The sequence below is a fragment of the Sus scrofa genome, chromosome 13, assembly GCF_054392235.1.
Source record: "Sus scrofa isolate SSC_HxYL_T2T_F1_AM1 chromosome 13, Sscrofa_HxYL_maternal_Yorkshire_Landrace_v2.0, whole genome shotgun sequence".
Taxonomy (NCBI): Eukaryota; Metazoa; Chordata; class Mammalia; order Artiodactyla; family Suidae; genus Sus; species Sus scrofa.
This window is the reverse complement of record NC_139395.1, coordinates 210,170,244-210,188,552: the sequence shown is the minus strand read 5'-3', so window position 1 is coordinate 210,188,552 and position 18,309 is coordinate 210,170,244. Positions and strand designations below refer to the sequence as shown.

The 18,309-nt window shown below is 47.6% G+C and overlaps 1 protein-coding gene across 10 annotated transcripts in view; it reads left to right on the top strand.

The window, feature by feature from the left end:
* TIAM1 (TIAM Rac1 associated GEF 1) overlaps positions 1-18,309 on the top strand; it is a 461,825-nt gene that overhangs the window by 389,234 nt on the left and 54,282 nt on the right. For all 10 annotated transcript variants that reach the window (XM_084991933.1, XM_084991930.1, XM_021070906.2 and 7 more), the window contains one exon: positions 3,409-3,636. In XM_084991933.1, coding sequence (XP_084848059.1) covers positions 3,409-3,636 — 228 coding nt within the window. The remainder of the gene's footprint in view (positions 1-3,408; positions 3,637-18,309) is intronic.

Below are 18,309 nucleotides of genomic sequence, written 5' to 3'. Positions count from 1 at the left end.
GCTTCCGTTCACTGTTTCGCCTCCATCTTTACAGCCTCCATCCTGTTACACCTGCCACGTCTTGCCCACATTCGACACTTCCAGATCCTTCAACGACCCGTTAGCATGTAGCATACAAGTCTGTCTGGACACACTCCAGCCACCAGTGTTGCTTAAAATGACCAGAATATGGGGTGTTCCTGTCGTGGATTGGTGGTTAACAGCTCTGCTTAGCATCCAGGAGGATGCAGGTTCGACCCCTGGCCTCGCTTGGTGGGTTAAAGGATCTGGCATTGCCAGGAGCTGTGGTGTAGGTCACAGACTCCGCTTGGATCCTGTGCTGCTGTGGCTGTGGCATGGGCCAGCAACGACAGCTCCCATTGTGACCCCTACCCTGGGAACCTCCATATGCCACAGGAGCAGTCCTAAAAAGCCAAAAAAAAAAAAAAAGGACCAGAATGTGGTGCAGGCGAGGGGAGTCTGGCAGCATGTAGCCTAATTGATTGGAATATTTTGTTTGCATTCATTGAACCTACACTTCATTTATTGTTAGCTGCCTCCTTGGGCCTTTGGCCTGTGATGGGCTGACAGTTAAGTCTCACATTCCACTCCCTCCCACCCACCCCCTGCTCTCCGATGGAGCTCCCACTGGCTATCCTTGTAGCATTGCCTTTCTGAACCAACATGTGCTGTTTTTACACTTATCTCTGTTCATCACGGGCCTGTGGGGATCCAGCATCTTCTTTACTGCCATCTAAGTGACATCCTGATGGCTGCATAGGACAGAGCCTAGCTGAGAAAGCCCTGTAGTCTATGTCTCTACATAGATGGGTTACGTCACCTGCCGTGGGCGGGTGGGGATTATTTTTGAGGAGGCTCAGAAATGTTTTCGAAAAATTTTCCTCTTTTCTTTCTACCAGATATGAATAATGAGAGGTAATGTCTATTGAATACCTTCAACATGCCATGTGCTATGCGATGAGTTTTACATGGATTATTTTATTGAATCGCGTGGAAGGCATGACCCTGTGACATAGCAGGAACCTGAGGCTGGGAGGAGTTGGGTCACATGCCCACGGGCACAGAGTTTTGTCATGTGGTGGGGTGGTGACAGATGGACCAGACAGGACACTTCTCGTCCACCTCCTCCTCTCCCTTACTGAGAAGGGCGTACTCAGGTAGCCCCTGCCTTAGCTTCCTGGGGTTGCCATCACAAATGACCACAAACTGGGTGGCTTCGGAAATAGAGATACACTTTGCTCCAGTTTTGGAGGACAGTCTGAAGCCTAGGTGTCTCCAGGGCTGTGGTCCTCGGGAGCCTCTAGGGAAGAATCCTTGTCTGCCTCTTCCAGCCTCTGGGGGCTCGAGGCATCCTTTGGCTTATGGCTTCCTCATTCCAATCTCAGTCTCTCATGACCTCCTTGTCTTTTTTCTGTGTCTCTCTCTTGTGAGTCTCTTACAAAGACACTTGTTAGTGGCTTGAAGACCCATCAGAGAATCCACTGTGTCCTTATCTTTAAGGTTCTGAACTGAATTACAGCTACAAAGACCCTGTTTCCCTATACGGGCATGTTTCTAGGTTGTGGGTCATACACAGAACTTTTTAGGGGCCATCCTTCAACCCACTGCGCACCTGTTCAACCAGTCAAAGCAAACCTGGAAATTCTTGAAAACAAAACTCGTAGATGTTTTTAGTGTTTAACGCTTTCCTTCTCTTTCTCCTTATGTTACCTCCTCTCATAGCCCAGAGAAGACTTAAAAAACAACATCACGTGGACATTTCATATTTTCAATTCAAATGCTGTGATGTTAAATTCTCTCACCCAAAAATGGACTGGTGAGGAGTTCCCTGGTGGTTCAGTAGGTTAAGGACCTGGAGCTGTCACTGCTGTGGCTCTGGTTGCTGCTGTGGCACGAGCTCCATCCCTTCCCCTGGAACTGTGGCCCTAGCTGTTGCTGTGCCACAAGTTTGGTCTCTTACCATGTGTGCCATGTGTGCAGCCAAAATCTAAAAGAAAAAAATGCGATGGTTAGCTTCTCAGAATTCTGCCTCAGACATGGAGAAAAACCTTCTCCTTTCTCTTCTCTGTTTCTTGGAGTATTTTTTGATAAAAAAATTGATTCCAGGTATTTTGGGAACCTGAGGAAAGCCAAGGAGTGTGACTCAGTGAAGCTGGGAAATGAGAACTTCTCTGCAGAGTCATTTTTCTGCAGAATTAGTGATAAGATCTGCAGACTTCCGAGGGGCTGCATGGCTTCGAGTTCAGTAGTTCATCCTTTGTCTCTGCCCTTTAGTCACTCCCTTTCACGAGCTTGTTTTTCCATGTTCATCTAGAGAATAAGAATTGGACTCCTTTCTTCTTAGCTGAAAGGAAACTGTATTTCCTTTCATGTTCTTCCCTAACCTCTCCCTTTCTCCAACTGCTGAAATGTTCTTTTAATGTTGGGTGGAGCCGCCCCGGGTCAGTCTTGTTCTCCTAGGTTGGACTGGTTCACAGCTGCTCCTCTGGGTCCCAAGCTTGGACAGTGCCCTGGCATGCTTTGCAAAAGTCACAGAACCTTTGGGGACATTCAAAAGGCCACTCACCCCAAGGTCCTGATGTCGTTTTTTTCCCTCTTTATGGCTGTACCTGCGGCACATGGAAGTTTCTGGGCTGGAGTCAAATTGGAGCTGCAGCAGCCGGCCACAGTCACAGCAATGCCGGATCCAAGCCATGTCTGCCATCTACTCTGCAGCTTGTGGCAATGCTGGATCCTTAACCCACGGAGCGAGGCCAGGGATCAAACCCTCGTCCTCATGGATACTAGTCAGATTCTTAACCCATTGAACCACAACGGGAACTCCCCCTGATGTATGTAGTTTTTAAAAAGTGGGAGGTACATAAGATTGCATTTGATTCTCCAAACTGTCGTCTCTAAACGTGGCTGGAATCAGATGACCTTCAGTGACGGTGGCCAAGGAGACACTTGCGTTTTGCTTCCATAGAAAAGATGACTAGGCGTTGGCTGCTGTGACATGAGCTACCTGTCTGCTGTAGCATGAACATGTCCAAAACACAGGAACTGCTGTCATCAAGAAGTATTTCCACCTTTTCCCCCTGTAAGTGATAGGGTGAGAGCCAGAATCAACATTCGTGAGGAGAAGCTGGCAGATGCTGAGGGCACATAGATCCAAGAAGGAGTCCCCCTGTTTAGTCGGTGCATTCAGGTCAGGCTAGGCGTGCTGTGACATCCCAGTCTAGAACCTTCCAAAACCAGAGCCCACGTGATCCCCGTAGAGCACCTGTAGCCTGTGTGCAGCAGCACCTCTACCCAGAGCTCCGTGTGCCCTTTAGCAGCAGGGCCTCCAGGATGCTGTGATCTGATTCGATGCCGCTGCTGCTTTTATGTGCGTGTGAAATTAAACATTTTTCCACCTCGCCTTGGCAGGCCTGAAAGCCGGAGACGAGATTCTCGAGATCAATAATCGTGCTGCCGGCTCGCTGAACTCATCTGTGCTCAAAGATTTCCTCACGCAGCCGTCCCTGGGCCTCCTGGTGAGGACCTACCCGGAGCTGGAGGCAGGAGCAGAGCTGCTGGAGAAGCCGCCCCACCGGCTGGACGGTCCCCCCGCCGACCCCAGCGACAGCCCGCTGGCCTTTCTCACCAGCAACACAGGTATGGCCGGCGCTGCCCATGCAGCTCCCACCTCTCTGTGGACTTTCCGCATCTGGCAGGTGGTGTCAGAGGCATGAGTGAGATGAACGGATAACCAAGCTTCCTGTCGAAGTTTCAAAGGGGTAGGGCACGTCCGTGCTGGTGGAATTGCTCTTTTTCTGCCATGGGAGGCTTGGTCGTGCTGCGGCTGTTTGTCATTTGGGAGAAAAATAAAGTGGGTTGAGGAGTTCTTGTTGTGGCGCAGTGGTTAACGAATCCGACTAGGAACCATGAGGTTGTGGGTTCGGTCCCTGCCCTTGCTCAGTGGGTTAACGATCCGGCGTTGCCGTGAGCTGTGGTGTAGGTCGCAGATGTGGCTGGGATCCTGTGTTGCTGTGGCTCTGGCGTAGGCTGGTGGCTACAGCTCTGATTGGACCCCTAGCCTGGAAACCTCCATATGCCACGAGTGCAGCCCTGAAAAGACAAAAAAAGAGAGAGAGGGAGGGTGGGAGACACAGAAGTGCCAGGAGTCACTTAAGATGCTGAGACTCCTGGGTCCTTCTCCTGCGTCTCCATCCCACAGACCAGCCCTGCTCGCCCTTCCACGTAAGAGAAGGACACGAGGTGAGATGCCCAGAGCAGACATGTGCCCAGGGCTGGGGTTTGCTCTACTTTTCTCTTGGGCTCTTCCCACCTAGAGTCTGAACAGGAGCCCATGGGCGGGACCCCCTGCCCTACTCCATCTGCCACTTTCCCTGTTTACACGGCCCTCCCCCCTCCCTTCCCTCCGCCAACCTTATGCTCATCTAAAAGCAGCAGCTTGAATGCTCCCCGCCCCGGGAAAGCCTTCCTGGGACCCCGCCGAGCTCCCTCCTCTGGGTCCCCAGGACTCTGCAAAGACATCCTACACGCGGCCCCTGCTCCTGTTAGATGGTTCTCATTTGCTTGTGTCTCTCCTTCTGAGCTTGTTTCCTGGGAAAGATCGGCTCCACTTTACTACGCAGGTGCTCATTTTTGTTCAGTGGGAGGATCAGGCAACCAGCCTGCAGCTCACTTATCTATCTCCATGAGCTGGTTCTAGAGCTGGGGTTGACTTCGTAAGTGGGGGCTTCAGATTTATTTTCTTTTTAAAACATGGGTTTAAAAAAGTCTTCCGGGAGTTCCCACTGTGGCTCAGTGAGTTAAGACCCCACTAGTATCCATGAGGATGCAGGTTCAATCCCTGACCTTGCTCAGTGGGTTAAGGATCTTGAGCTGCCATAAGCTGCGGCGTAGGTCAGAGGTGTGGCTCGATTCCTCTGTGGCTGTGGCTGTGGCTGGCAGTTGCAGCTCCAATTCGACCCCTCGCCTGGGAACTTCCATGTGCTGCAGGTGCAGCCCTTAAAAAAAAAAAAAAAAAAAAAAAAAAGTAGTCTTCAGTTTCCACATCTGAGTATAAGTACTTTGAGTATTCTTGTTTTTCAAAGTCTCTTCGGAAGCTTGGCTTCTAAGAATAGATCACAAGCAGACGCCATGTGACAGTTCAACCTTTTGTTCGGTGGCTCCCTGAAAGAATTTGACAAGCTGAGGCTTGAGAGAATCAATCACACTTAGCTACTATTGACTTTTGACTCCTTCTATCATGGCAGCCCACACGCCAATCCCATCTTTAGAAAATGACTTCATGGGACTCTGTACCCTTAATAATAGGGGACAGATATCAGGAAGGCCGTTCTTTTATGTGGCCACAAGATGGCAGGCTTGATCCCATAAAACTCAGTACCCAGTTGTTTCTGCAAAATGACTTTTGAGGCGTGTTATGTAGGTGAGGTTATTTAAAGGATTTTATGTGGTCTGGGTGTACGTAGTACAAACAGCAGTGTGTGTTCAACTTTTTTTTGGATATGATATGTATATATTTTCTTTTTTCTTTCTTTCTTTCTTTCTTTTTTTTTTTTTTTTTTGTCTGCCTGATCCCTTCCTGTGGGTTGTGGATATAAAGTAGGGATGGGCAAACCAAGACCCAGCAGCCAAATCCAGTCCATGGCCAGTTTTGTAAATAAAGTTTTATTGGAACACAGCCACGCCCATTTGCTTATGGTTTTTTGTCTCGGTTACTTTTCCATTGCAGTGGCAGAGTTGAGTTGTTGAGACTGGGACTCGGAGTGGTTGGCAAAGCTGAAAATATTTATTCTCTGGCCCTTTACAGACTCCTGATATAAAGTGTGATTGAAAGTGTTCATGATTTTGCCCCTTTAAAGACAATCACTGTTCTGGTGTGTTTCTTTCTTTCAAAAAAAAAGATGGTGTATGTATGTGTGTGTGTGTGTGTGTGCATGCCTGTGCATAGTTTGTAGTTTTAACAATTTTTATTAAAAATCTTGGAGTTCCTGTCGTGGCTCAGTGGTTAACGAATCCGACTAGGAACCATGAGGTTGCGGATTTGATCCCTGGACTCGCTCAGTGGGTTAAGGATCTGGCGTTGCCGTGAGCTGTGATGTAGGTCGCAGATGCGGCTCAGATCCCACGTTGCTGTGGCTGTGGTGTGGGCCGGCGGCTACAGCTCCGATTGGACCCCTAACCTGGAAACCTCCACATGCCGTGGGTGTGGGCCTAAAAGAAGAAAAATACACACACAAAAAAAAAACTTTCAAATTTAAAAATGGTATATGTACACAGGTGTCTGTTTTAGGTATATTCTGTATTTTCTGTATATGCAGCCCTATCCTGTCAGTTAACTGACCTTATATCTGACCCCGAGTTATCGTCTTCTGACCAGACACCTTTGAAATCCACAGGACTTACTGTTGTTTCAAACACATTAAAACTTTCATTTTGGGAGTTCCCGCAGTGGCGCAGCGGAAACGAATCTGACTAGGAACCATGAGATTGCGGGTTCGATCCCTGGCCTTGCTCAGTGGGTTAAGGATCTGGCGTTGCCTTGAGCTGTTGTGTAGGTCACAAACACGGCTCGGATCTGGCGTTGCTGTGGCTGTGGTGTAGGCCGGCAGCGACAGCTCCGATTAGACCCGTAGCCTGGGAACCTCCAAAAAACAAACAAACAAACTATTATGTTGGAATCATCCATGGAGGATTTATTTGTTTGTTTCCAAATCATAACTTGGAACTGATGTTTCTTAAGTGTTCGCCCCGTGCCAGGCTTTGATCTGGATGCTGAAAGTTAGAATGATGCCCGTGCCACGCTTCTGCCCTCAGACTTGCACGTTAGCAGAGTCCTTTGCGTTTCCGTTGTCTCACCTTTTCATATTTTACGGTGATCAAAAATCCTTCAGGACAGAGGGTGCCTGGTCAAGTTAGGTAATCAAACGGGTTCAAGTGTGCAAGGAAGTCCCAGCATGGGTCTTTGTGTAAACTTTCTCAGGCGGCCTCAACGTGAGTAACTTCCAGAAGAATTCTCGAGTGCCCTGAGCAGCAGCCGTTCAATCAGACTGGCCAGAGGGCAGCAGGCACTCAGACTCCCCACCTGGCTCTCAGCCTGTCTGCCTTCTGGTTACTGCCATTTCCTAGTTCCCACTTAACAGCGAAGGATCAAAGAGGAGGCAGGTAAACAGGATGAATTAACCTGAGAGATGGTTCCATAATGAGGCGGAAAGAAAGCGGCATCCATAGACAGCTGCCATAAAGATAGAAAACAACTAAGTTTGTACAATGGGCAGCCTCGGTCTAAATATAGAAGTAACTAAAAATAGGCATCCTGAGTGACAGATCTGAAGTTTGAGGCAGGGACCGTTTCGGGGTTGTCACAGTGGATATTAGGCAGCTTTGACGAAGGACCTTGCCGCTCCCACGTGCACCCTGGCCGATGCCCGTTGGCTCGCCCTGTGGCTTGCCACAGCTTCCAAGTCCAAGTATGCAAAGTTGGCCCGATCCCGCCCTGAGAATTCCGATTGAAATGTGTGATTAGCTTTCAAGACTGCATTATTTCTGAAGCCTTTTTTCATGTAGAGGTTTTCTTCCTCGCTGGAGAAGCATCACTAAGAGTGGGCGCTGGAACCAAGATCCTTGGGAATGAGTCCTGCTTGTGGTTGAGTAACTTCATGCCTTTGAACGGATTATGCTTAATCTCTCTGGGCCCCGTGTCCTTGAGTGTAAAATGGGGACCATACCCCCTTGCTCTCAAATGGGATTGTTGTAGGGAATAATTGAGTTATAGACGTAATGTGTTTAGAACGGGTCCTCGAAAGTGCTCGATAAATGTTATGCATCCAAAGCACAGTGTCTTATGGACACAGGAAGCTTCTCTCCATAAGGGGCCCAGTTTTGACCTGCACCAGGAAGATTGTCTGAGAACTAGATTTAAGAACATTTTCCTTTTCCGGGGGAAAGAAGTGGCCTCTGCAGTCTAGAGGACTCAGACCCCGGGCCCTTTTCAGAGGCCCTGTACTGGGTCTGGGGTGGGGCCTGGGTTGCAGTGTTGAGTGGTTACTTGAAGATGGTTAGGTGAGTCTAATGTTCAACCACGATAAGAGGCTACCACCTTCGGTCACCAACTCGTCTTGGTTATTCGTCTTCTTTTCTCGTCTGGGTGGAATGGTAAGAGGATTGAAATGTTAGGGTTCCATGCAGACCATCTCCAGCGCTGTTGGGGTGTGGCTAACATTTTGTGGTCTGCTTCATTGAGCTTTTTGTAATGACAGCCTGTAAGGTGATCTGGAGGGCCTTCTTTCCCCCCCTCTTCCTCCGAATAGGAAGGAACTCAGTGACTGGGTTGCCGTGTTGGCTTAGAAAGCCAGGGACTGGGTAAGGAGATTTATCCCAGGTCTTCCCTCTAAGACTCCGTTTCCCATTCTTGGCCATTCGCCAACCATGTGAAATCTTACCAGGGCTATCTATGGTTCATCTATTTTTTCTGTTTTTTTTTCCAGCAGTTGTTTAGGTCCATACCGGTAAAAACAAAACAAAAACAAAAACACAGGGGAAGGATATCCAGACGAAAAGTTAGTTTGTTCATTGGCTGTTGTTTTAAAAAGAGCCTTGAAGGGAAGAGGAAGCTGGAATAGGAAGTTGCAAACCTCTGTTTCTGTGAGGTTTCCAAAAGACCTCTCTAATGTTCCTGTGTGATTTATTTTGAATACTGATCTCATCTGGGGCTACTCACACTTGGGGCCAGACAAGTCTTTGTTGTGTGTGGGGGGGTGCTCTCCTGTGCCTTGATGTTAGCAGTCGTCCTGCAAACGATTCTAAGTTGGTTGTAGTAACCCCCTCCCCCAAGTTGTGTCAATCAAAAGTAATTCTCAGCCACTGCTAAATGTCCCCCGAGGGGCAGAATCTCCTCCAGTTTAAACCGCTGGCCTGGTGTATTAGAATGTATCCCTTTGCCACCCTTGGATCAGAACTGTAATTCAAGTGGCATCAAGAGTGTTTTTCCAGAGTTCCTGTCATGGGTTGGTGGTTAACGAATCCGACTAGGAACCATGAGGTTGCGGGGTCCATCCCTGCCCTTGCTCAGTGGGTTAAGGAGCCAGCGTTGCCGTGAGCTATGGGGTAGGTCGCAGGCACGGCTCGGATCCCACACTGCTGTGGCTCTGGCATAGGCTGGTCGCTACACCTCCGATTGGACGCTTAGCCTGGGAACGTCCATATGCCGCATGTGTGACCCTAGAAAAAAATAAGCAAGAAGAAAAACAGAGTTTTTTTTCCAAGGCTTCAGAATGGTCTGTCTGTCCCTCTTACTTTTAAGTTCTGTCCTTAAGGCTCACGTTCCCTTGACTTTTGTGGGTGGAGGCAGTGTGGCTATAGCGTCTGTAAAATGCTCTTGACCAGCTGGGGCGACGCTGGTGGCCTCGGTTAACTCAGCAAATTGTTCAGAGCGTTACAGCGAAAACTCGGGAAACTGAAGTCGCTTCTGATTTGTAACCCCGTCCTTCCAGATGCTGAGCTGGGAGAGTTCAGTGGCTGATGCTAGTGGCCCGTCCTTGTTAAAGACAATGAGGGCCAGCCTTGGCTTTGGGGAGTCAGTGCCCTCGCTACACCTGGAGTGCATTTATCAGATAAGAGGGGAAGATTGCGATCTGGAGTGAGTGCAGTTGGCCCTCCTGCAGGAGGTGGATCAAGCGGCCTCTGCTGTTAACAGGAAAGGCTTCCCGGACAGCCAGGAGAGTCCAGGCACCTTGGTCAGCGTGACAAGTCGCTAAGCACTCAGCCGCCTTTGATTTGCAGGGCAGAGCATGCTCCCTGCGGTGCCTGGGAAACGCAGGCTTCTATTTTGGGCGTTGTTCCATGCAGATGGTCTGGAGCTTCTTTCTGCAAACAGGAGTCAACCAGGCAGCAGCAGGGAGGGGCAGCAATGAGAGAAACTGCACAGATTTATCTTCCTCCAAACAGATCCGGTCCCATCTAAGACTCCGTTTCCCATTCTCTGAAAGTCTCCCAGATACCAGCAGCACGTGGCCCTCGAGTTTGTTGTCGATGAAAGTTGGAGCCGTGAGTGTTTGGTAAGCCGTCTGTGTGCCGTGTTCGTTGTCGCACAGCACATGGCCCGATGTCGTGGGCCCTGCTGGGGAAACCCCAAGGCCTTGTCCTGATTTCCGGCTGCGTCTGATTGATGACACCCATCAGATCCTGTGTGTGGAAGAAAAAATATTGTTTCAGAGATTAGGAGCCTGCATTTGTGTATTTTTAAAGAACATTAGTGGACTGTATTATTTGACTTGCACAACAAACTGACAGGGTCGGGAAGGGCTCTATCTACAGTTTTTATGGATTAAAATATTTTTTTTCTCTGTAGGGAAATACACACTGGGATTTAGTAAAATTTGATTGGAAAGAATTTGTCTGCTAAGTGTGCCCCCCCATGGTATATATTTAGCCCTCCCTTTTTTTTTTTTTTTTTTGCTTTTTAGGGCCCCACCCGTGGCATATGAAAGTTCCCAGGCTAGGGGTCCACTCGGAGCTGCAGCAGCTGGCCTATGCCACAGCCACAGAAATGCCAGATCCAAGCCGTGTCTGCGACCTACTCCATAGCTCACAGCATCGCCGAATCTTTAACCCACTGAGCAAGGACAGGGATCAAACCTGCAACCTCATGGTTCCTAGTCGGATTTGTTACTGCTGCGCCACGAACTCCAGCCTTGCCCATTTTTTTTTCCCTTTATAGTTGTGTTGGTTTTGGTTTTTTAGCTTGTGGGAGGAGCAAGTGTTTATGCTGATTTTATGTAAGTGTTTCTAGGGCTTTTTCTTCTCCCATTACAGTAAAATGTCTGAAAAGAAAAATAAAATCATAGCCTAATGATTGGATGCCAACTAAAAGTCATAACTGGCTGTTCCTGACCTTTTCTTGGTCCCTTCCCCCAATCATTTTTTTTTTTTTTTTCACTCAGAGATTTCAACTCAGATGTTCATAAGGACCTTTAAAAAGGAATCAGGAGTTCCCGTCGTGGTGCAGTGGTTAACGAATCCGACTAGGAACCATGAGGTTGCAGGTTCAGTCCCTGCCCTTGCTCAGTGGGTTAACGATCCGGCGTTGCCGTGAGCTGTGGTGTAGGTTGCAGACGCGGCTCGGATCCCACCTTGCTGTGGCTCTGGCGCAGGCTGGCGGCTGCAGTTCCGATTGGACCCCTAGCCTGGGAACCTCCATATGCCGCGGGAGCAGCCCGAAGAAATAGCAGAAAGACAAAAAAAAATAAAAATAAAAAGGAATCAGTTATAATTGGTTTCCCTTTGGAAATATTTGGAGAATCTGCTAGTTTAACATGCATTAGTTAATAGATCTCATAAGGCAAAGATTTTTTTTTTTCTTCCTCCATGAACTGTAAATCCCCACTGGGCTTGAATGGCGCCTGAGTGAATGTATTTGATCCAAGTTAATCAAAGATGTATCAAAATGTAAGCTCGCATTCGTGTTTGCGCTGTTCCTAATCTCCTGCTTGTGTGTCAAGCAAATGGTGAGTGGGACATATTAGCTGTGAAGGTTTCCTCAATCACAGAAACAGTCACATTATGATGTGAAAGTAATTTTAAGAAGCAAAGAAATGGGAGTTCCCGTCATGGCACAGTGGTTAACGAATCCGACTAGGAACCATGAGGTTGCGGGTTCAATCCCTGGCCTTGCTCAGTGGGTGAAGGATCCGGTGTTGCCGTGAGCTGTGATGTAGGTTGCAGAGACGGCTTGGATCCAGCATTGCTGTGGCTGTGGCATAGGCCAGCTGCTGCAGCTCCGAGTGGACCCCTAGCCTGGGAAACTCCATATGCCGCGGGAGCAGCCCAAGAAAATGGCAAAAAGACAAAAAAAAAAAAAAAGAAAAAAAGCAAAGAAATGATCACACCTGCTCACAAGCAATAAATATTACTTATGGCAGCTTTTATTTATTTATTTATTTTTGTCTTTTTATGGCCACACCTTTGGCACATGGAGGTTCCCAGGCTAGGGTTCGAAGAGGAGCTGCAGTTTCTGGCCTACAGCACAGCCTCAGCAATGTGGGATCCGAGCCAAGTCCACGACCTACACCACAGCCACAGCAATGCGGGATCCTTAACCCTCTGCACAAGGCCAGGGATCAAACCCGTGTCCTTGTGGATACTAGTTGGTTTTGTTAACCCATGAGCCATGACAGGCACTCCCTTGTGGCAGCTTTAGAGACAGCCTGAACTCTGTCCTGCTAAACCTCTGCTCTATCTTCTGCTTCCTCATTCTCTGGGCAGCGGCTGCCCCACCCTGCCCTGCCCCCATGCCCACCCCCCATTTATCTTTTGTGGGGGGTGTAGGGGACATAGTTGACACAGAACATTAGTTTCAGGTGTACAACATAATGCCTCGATGTTTGCATACGTTGCCAAATGCCCACCAGTGTTTAGTTAATGTCTATCACCAAGTGGATATATAGTTACAGGTTTTTTCTTATGATGAGAACTTTTAAGACTGACTTTCTTAGCAACTTGCAAATATGCAATACAGTAGTATTCACTCATTACAGCCTCAAGACTTGCTGATTTTTTCACTGGAAATGTGTACCTTTTGCCACCCGTTGCCTGCTCCCCCCACCCCCATCTCCCCCCCAACACCCCATTTCTTCCCCCCTCCCACCCCGGCAACCACTAGTCGGTTCTCTGCACCTGTGAGTTGTTTTGTTTTTTTTTTTTCATTTGTTTTTATGGCCACACATGGCCTATGGAAGTTCCCAGGCCAGGGACTGAATCCAAGCCACAGCTGTGACAATCCCAGATCCTTTAACCCACTTCAGTGGGCTGGGGATTGAACCTGAGCTTCTGCAGGAGACCCGAGGTGTTGCAGTTAGACTTCTTTTTTTTCTTTTTTTTTTTTTTGGCTTTCTAGGGTCGCACCCAAGGCATATGGAGGTTCCCAGGCTAGGGGTTGAATTGGAGCTTGTAGCTGCCGGCCTACACCACAGCCACAGCAACTCCAGATCTGAGCCGTGTCTGTAACCTACACCACAGCTCATGGCAATGCTGCATCCTTAACCCACTGGGCAAGGCCAGGGATCAAACCTACAACCTTCTGGATACGAGTCAGATTCTTTTCCACCGAGCCACCGAATCAGATTCTTAACCCACTGTGCCAAAGCAGGAACTCAGAGTTTGAGTTTGTTTAAGGTTCCACTTATAAGTGAGACCATCGAGTGTTTCACTTTCTCTGTCTGCCTTGTTTCACTCAGCATAATGCCCTCAAGGTCCATCCATATTGTTGCAAATAGTAAGATTTCCTTAGTTTTTATGGCTGAATAATTCTCCATTGTATACCCCCCTCTGCATCCTTCGTCTCTTTATTTTTTTATTTTTTGTCTCTTTTTTAGGGCCATACCCGTGGCATATGGAATTCCCAGGCTAGGGGTCCAACCAGAGCTATAGCCTCCAGTCTACACCACAACCACAACAATGTGGGATCCAAGCCAAGTCTACGACCTATACCACAGCTCACGGCAACACAGGATCCTTAACCCACCGAGCAAGGTCAGGGATCGAACCCGTGTCCTCATGCATGCTAGTTGGGTTTGTTAACCACTGAGCCACGATGGGATCTCCTCCTCCATCTCTTTAGTTTTGGACTTACTCCCTCTCCGTGCTGTGAGATAGTTACTGGTACCTCCTCTGTGCCAGGTGGGTTGTGTGCTCTGTGCTGGCTGTAGAGTCGAGGTGGGACAGACAAGTCCCTGCTCTGAGTACCTTCTTCAAGTACCTCTCAGCCTTGTCTTCAGCTTTCTGTCGGTGTCCTGGTATAAGTGGGGACAGCTACCTCCATGACAAAGAAGAGAATTCCCTCCATACCTGTTGTTGAGGAAAGATTCTTGGATTGAAGGCAGCTGGAGTAGGAAGTTGCAAAACTGTGTGTCTATGGGGTTGCCAGGAAACTTGACGGTATTGTTGGATAAGTCTCTTAAACTGAGAGGTGTTCAGAGAAGACTTAAAGCAGGGGAGCAGGAAAAGAACATGGCTTCTCTTTGATTTCCTATTCCTGCCCTGCTCACATCTTTCTTCAGTTCTCTCTCTCTCTTTTTTTTTGTCTTTTTGCCATTTTCTCGGGCTGCTCCTGCGGCATATGGAGATTCCCAGGCTAGGGGTCAAATTGGAGCTGCAGCCTCTGGCCCACTCCAGAGCCACAGCAACACGGGATCCGAGCCTCGTCTGCAACCTACACCACAGCTCACGGCAACACTGGATCGCTAACCCACTGAGCAAGGCCAGGGATCGAACTCGCAACCTCATGGTTCCTAGTCGGATTCATTAACCACTGAGCCACGATGGGAACTCCCTCTTCAGTTCTCTTGAAGGGCACCACTGTCAAGTCCTGCCTCTCTGGCTTTCTTCACTTACTAACTTCCCCTTAACCATGTGTTGGTTATTCGCTGCCACTAACAAGCCACCTGAGACAACCATTTAATTTGCTCACCGTCTGTGCTCTGCCGTTTGGGCTGGGCTCAGCTGGCTGGTTGTTCTGCTCCTCTTGCCTCCGTCGCTCATGGGGCTTGGCTGGGGCTGGTTTAAGATGGTCTTACGTATTTGGTGCTTGATTGGCTGGACCCCTCTTTCCTTGAGGTCTCTTATCCTCAAGAAGTGAGCTGGGGGCTTTATCACATGGTAGAGCCAGGTTCCTGGGGGACCAGACCAGAAAGTGCAGAGTCACAAGGCCAGCCCACATGTATGGGGATGGGGAAACAAGAGCAAAGATCGGTGCTTAAAGAGATGGAGGAACTGTCACTGCCCTCCCTTGAACTGTCAGCCGCAGCTGCACTGGGGCCTGTGCCACAGCTGTGGCAATGCTGGATCCTTAACCCACTATGCTGGCTGGGGATCAAACCCTCGCTACCACAGAGACAATGCCAGATCCTTAACCCACTGCGCTGGGCTGGGAATTGAACCTGTGCCACCACAGAGACAATGCCAGATCCTTAACCTGCTGTATCACAGCAGGAACTCGCTTATTTTATTTTATTTTTTTTTGCTTTTTAGGGCCCCTCCCACAGCATATGGAAGTTCCCAGGCTAGGGGTCGAATCAGAGCTGCAGCTGCCGGCCTACACCACAGCCACAGCGCCGTGGGATCCAAGCCGCATCTGTGACCTACAGAACAGCTCACGGAAATGCTGGATGCTTTAACCCGCTGAGCAAGGCCAGGGATTGGATCCATATCCTCATGGATACTAGTTGGGTTCATTACCACTGAGCCACAACAAGAACTCCTCTTCGTAATTTTTATCTTCGCTTAAGGGCAGAAACATAGCTAACAGGGTGAAAAAAGAATATATGCTTTAGAATCAGATAGCCTCACAGTTCTTGACTCATAGGTCTTCTTTTGTATTCTAGATATTAATTTTTTTTTTGCCATTCATAGGTATTAAAGATGACATTTCTCTGTCTGGAATGTATCTTGTTGCCTTTATGGTGCCTTTTGACACAGAAAAGTTTGTAATTTTAGTAAAGTCTGATTTTCTGTCTCACGCTTTGTGCTTTTTATAGCTTGTTTCAGACATCTTCTGTCCCCTGAGTAACAAACATTTTCTTCTATATTTCCTTCCGAAAGGTTGATCATTTGGACTGTTCATTTTCTGGTTTGTACCTCTGTGGTGGCTGATTTTTGTGAATGGTGTGAGTTAGGGTCCAGCTTTTTATTTTCCCGTGGGGGTTATCTACTGTCCTAGCCACGTTGTCAAATGTTCCATTCTTTTCCCCCGGATCTGCAAGGACACATCTGTTGTACATCACACTTCCATAGCCGGGTGGGGCTGTTTCTGGGACTCTCTGTTTTGTTAGCCTGTCGTCATGCTAATTCTGCACTGCTTTATGTTACTGCAACTTGAAATACATTTTGCTCTCTGGAAGGGAAAGTATGCCAATCTTGTTTTTCTTTTTTAAAGCTGTCTTTGATATTAGGGGCCTTTTGCGCTTTCGTAACCAGTGGAGTTCCAAAAATAATGCTGCTGGTGTGGTCCCTCTGAATTCAGATTCTTTGGTATTTGTTGAGATTTATATTATGGCCTCACACGTGGCCTGCTTGCATAAATTTCTAATCCTTGGGGGAAGTATACATTCACACAGTCTTAGGAGTAGGGTTTGAAATACATTCACAGATCAAATTTAACAATTCCTGATGTTTACATCTTCTATATTCTCCCTAATCTATTCTGTCTGGCTTTTGTAGTGCATTCAGTACATTTGTCTAATATATTTTCCATTCCGTTACTTTTAATCTTCTGTGTCTTTATGTTTAGGTCTATTTCTTGTGTGTAGCATATAGGTGGGGCTTTGAATGACATTGTTTTGGTTTTCCTCTAAACATGAAGTTCAGATATTGAGTTTAGTCTACGTTACATTTATTTAGAAGAGCCTTGGATTTTGGCTCGTTTCTATCATCGTATTTTGCTGTCATGATCTCACTTGTTCTCCTTGCCCTTGCCTGCCCTTTTTTGGGTTGAATTTCTAAATTCCACTTTCCCCTTTCAACTTACACAATCTAATTCTATTCTTTGAGTGGTTGCTCTTAAAATTTTAGCATGGTTTCTAAACAAAGACCAAATTCTTTTTTAGTTCCCTCTCGGAGCATAAGAGGACCATGGAATGATTTAAATACAGTCACCCCACCATTGCTTTAGTTTCCTCTCGTATTTGTGTAAACTCCAATAGGCCTTTTTTTGGTGTGTATGGAGTGTTGTTTTATATGCTAAGACTTGTCCGTGTATGTATCACTTCTTTATTATTTCGCTTTGCATACCAGCTTGTGTGTGTGTGTGTGTGTGTGTGTGCGCGCGCGCGTGTATGTATTTTCTCACCTAAAATATATCCTTTAGAGAATTTTTTCAGTGAGGTTCTGTCTTAGTAACCTTTCTAACATTTTGTCAAAGGCCTTTTCATTATACTCTTCTTCTTGAATACTATTTTAGTTTGAAACACAATTCTGTATTGCTAGTTTCAGCATTCGAGGATTTCTGTGCTTTAGTGATGTCATGTCTTCAGACAGGCCTTCCCATCTTTTTTCTTCACCTTTTATTCTTATCCGCTGAGGGTTTGATTTTAGTGGTTAGAGTTCTCATTTCTGAGAATGTTAACTGATGTACCTGGTCTCTTTGGAAAGCCCTTTTTTTTTTTTCTTGTTCTCTTTCTTTCTTTCTCTTTCTCACACTTATTTGTCATTCACTATCTGATAATGCAGTCTTATTCCTTGGGAATCTGATTCTGCTTCTTGTTGTGGCTGCTGCTTCTCCCTCATGGGAATTTGGGTTCTCCTTGTATTTCATAATAGTGGATTTTAGGTTCTTGTTTAACCAAGCTTATCTCTGACCATTCATATGATACCGTCATCGGGGTGACTCCCTCCAGAGCAGACTTGTTTTGGCTTTTGCCAAATGCCCTTAGAATACAAATTTTTGTTGTTGTTGTTGTTGTTGTTGTTGTTGTTGTTGTTGCTATTTCTTGGGCCGCTCCCGCGGCATGTGGAGGTTCCCAGGCTAGGGGTTGAATCGGAGCTGTAGCCACCGGCCTACGCCAGAGCCACAGCAACGCGGGATCCGAGCCGCGTCTGCAACCTACACCACAGCTCACGGCAACGCCGGATCCTTAACCCACTGAGCAAGGGCAGGGATCGAACCCGCAACCTCATGGTTCCTAGTCGGATTCATTAACCACTGCGCCACGACGGGAACTCCTAGAATACAAATTTAGAGCAACTTTGAGGCCGTGTTTCATCTTGAGGATCACTGAAGCTTCGTGTGCTGCCCTGATTCCTATGTTGAAGTCCTAACCCCTGATGATGATGGGTTATTAGGAGGTGGGAACCTTGGGGAGGTAATTAGGTTTCGATGAAGTTACTAGCATGGAGCTCTCGTAATGGGATTTGCGTCTTGTAAGAAGAGGAAGAGGAGACCAGGGCTCACCCCTCTCTCTTTGCACACACACAGCTCCCCCCGTGAGCTGACGGCCACCTGCCAGTCAGGGAAAGGGCCTCACCAAGAAAAGAATCTGCTGGCACCTTGACCTCTGGAACTAGGAGAAATAAATGTCTATTGTTTAAGCCACCCAGTCTGCGGTCTTTGTTCCAGCAGCCTGCACAGACTGGGACGTTACAGTCCCTTAGATGTGAACGTAGCCCACACTTGAATCTCAAACTCCCATGAGGCCAGCCTGTGGTTACATCTCCAAGTAGAAGCCTTTCTGGTTCTTTCCCTGCTCTCCTACCCTGGAATTTAGGCAGAATTAGATAAACGTCCTCTTCTTTCTTTTCTTTTTTGCCCCTTTTGCCCTTGAGTAC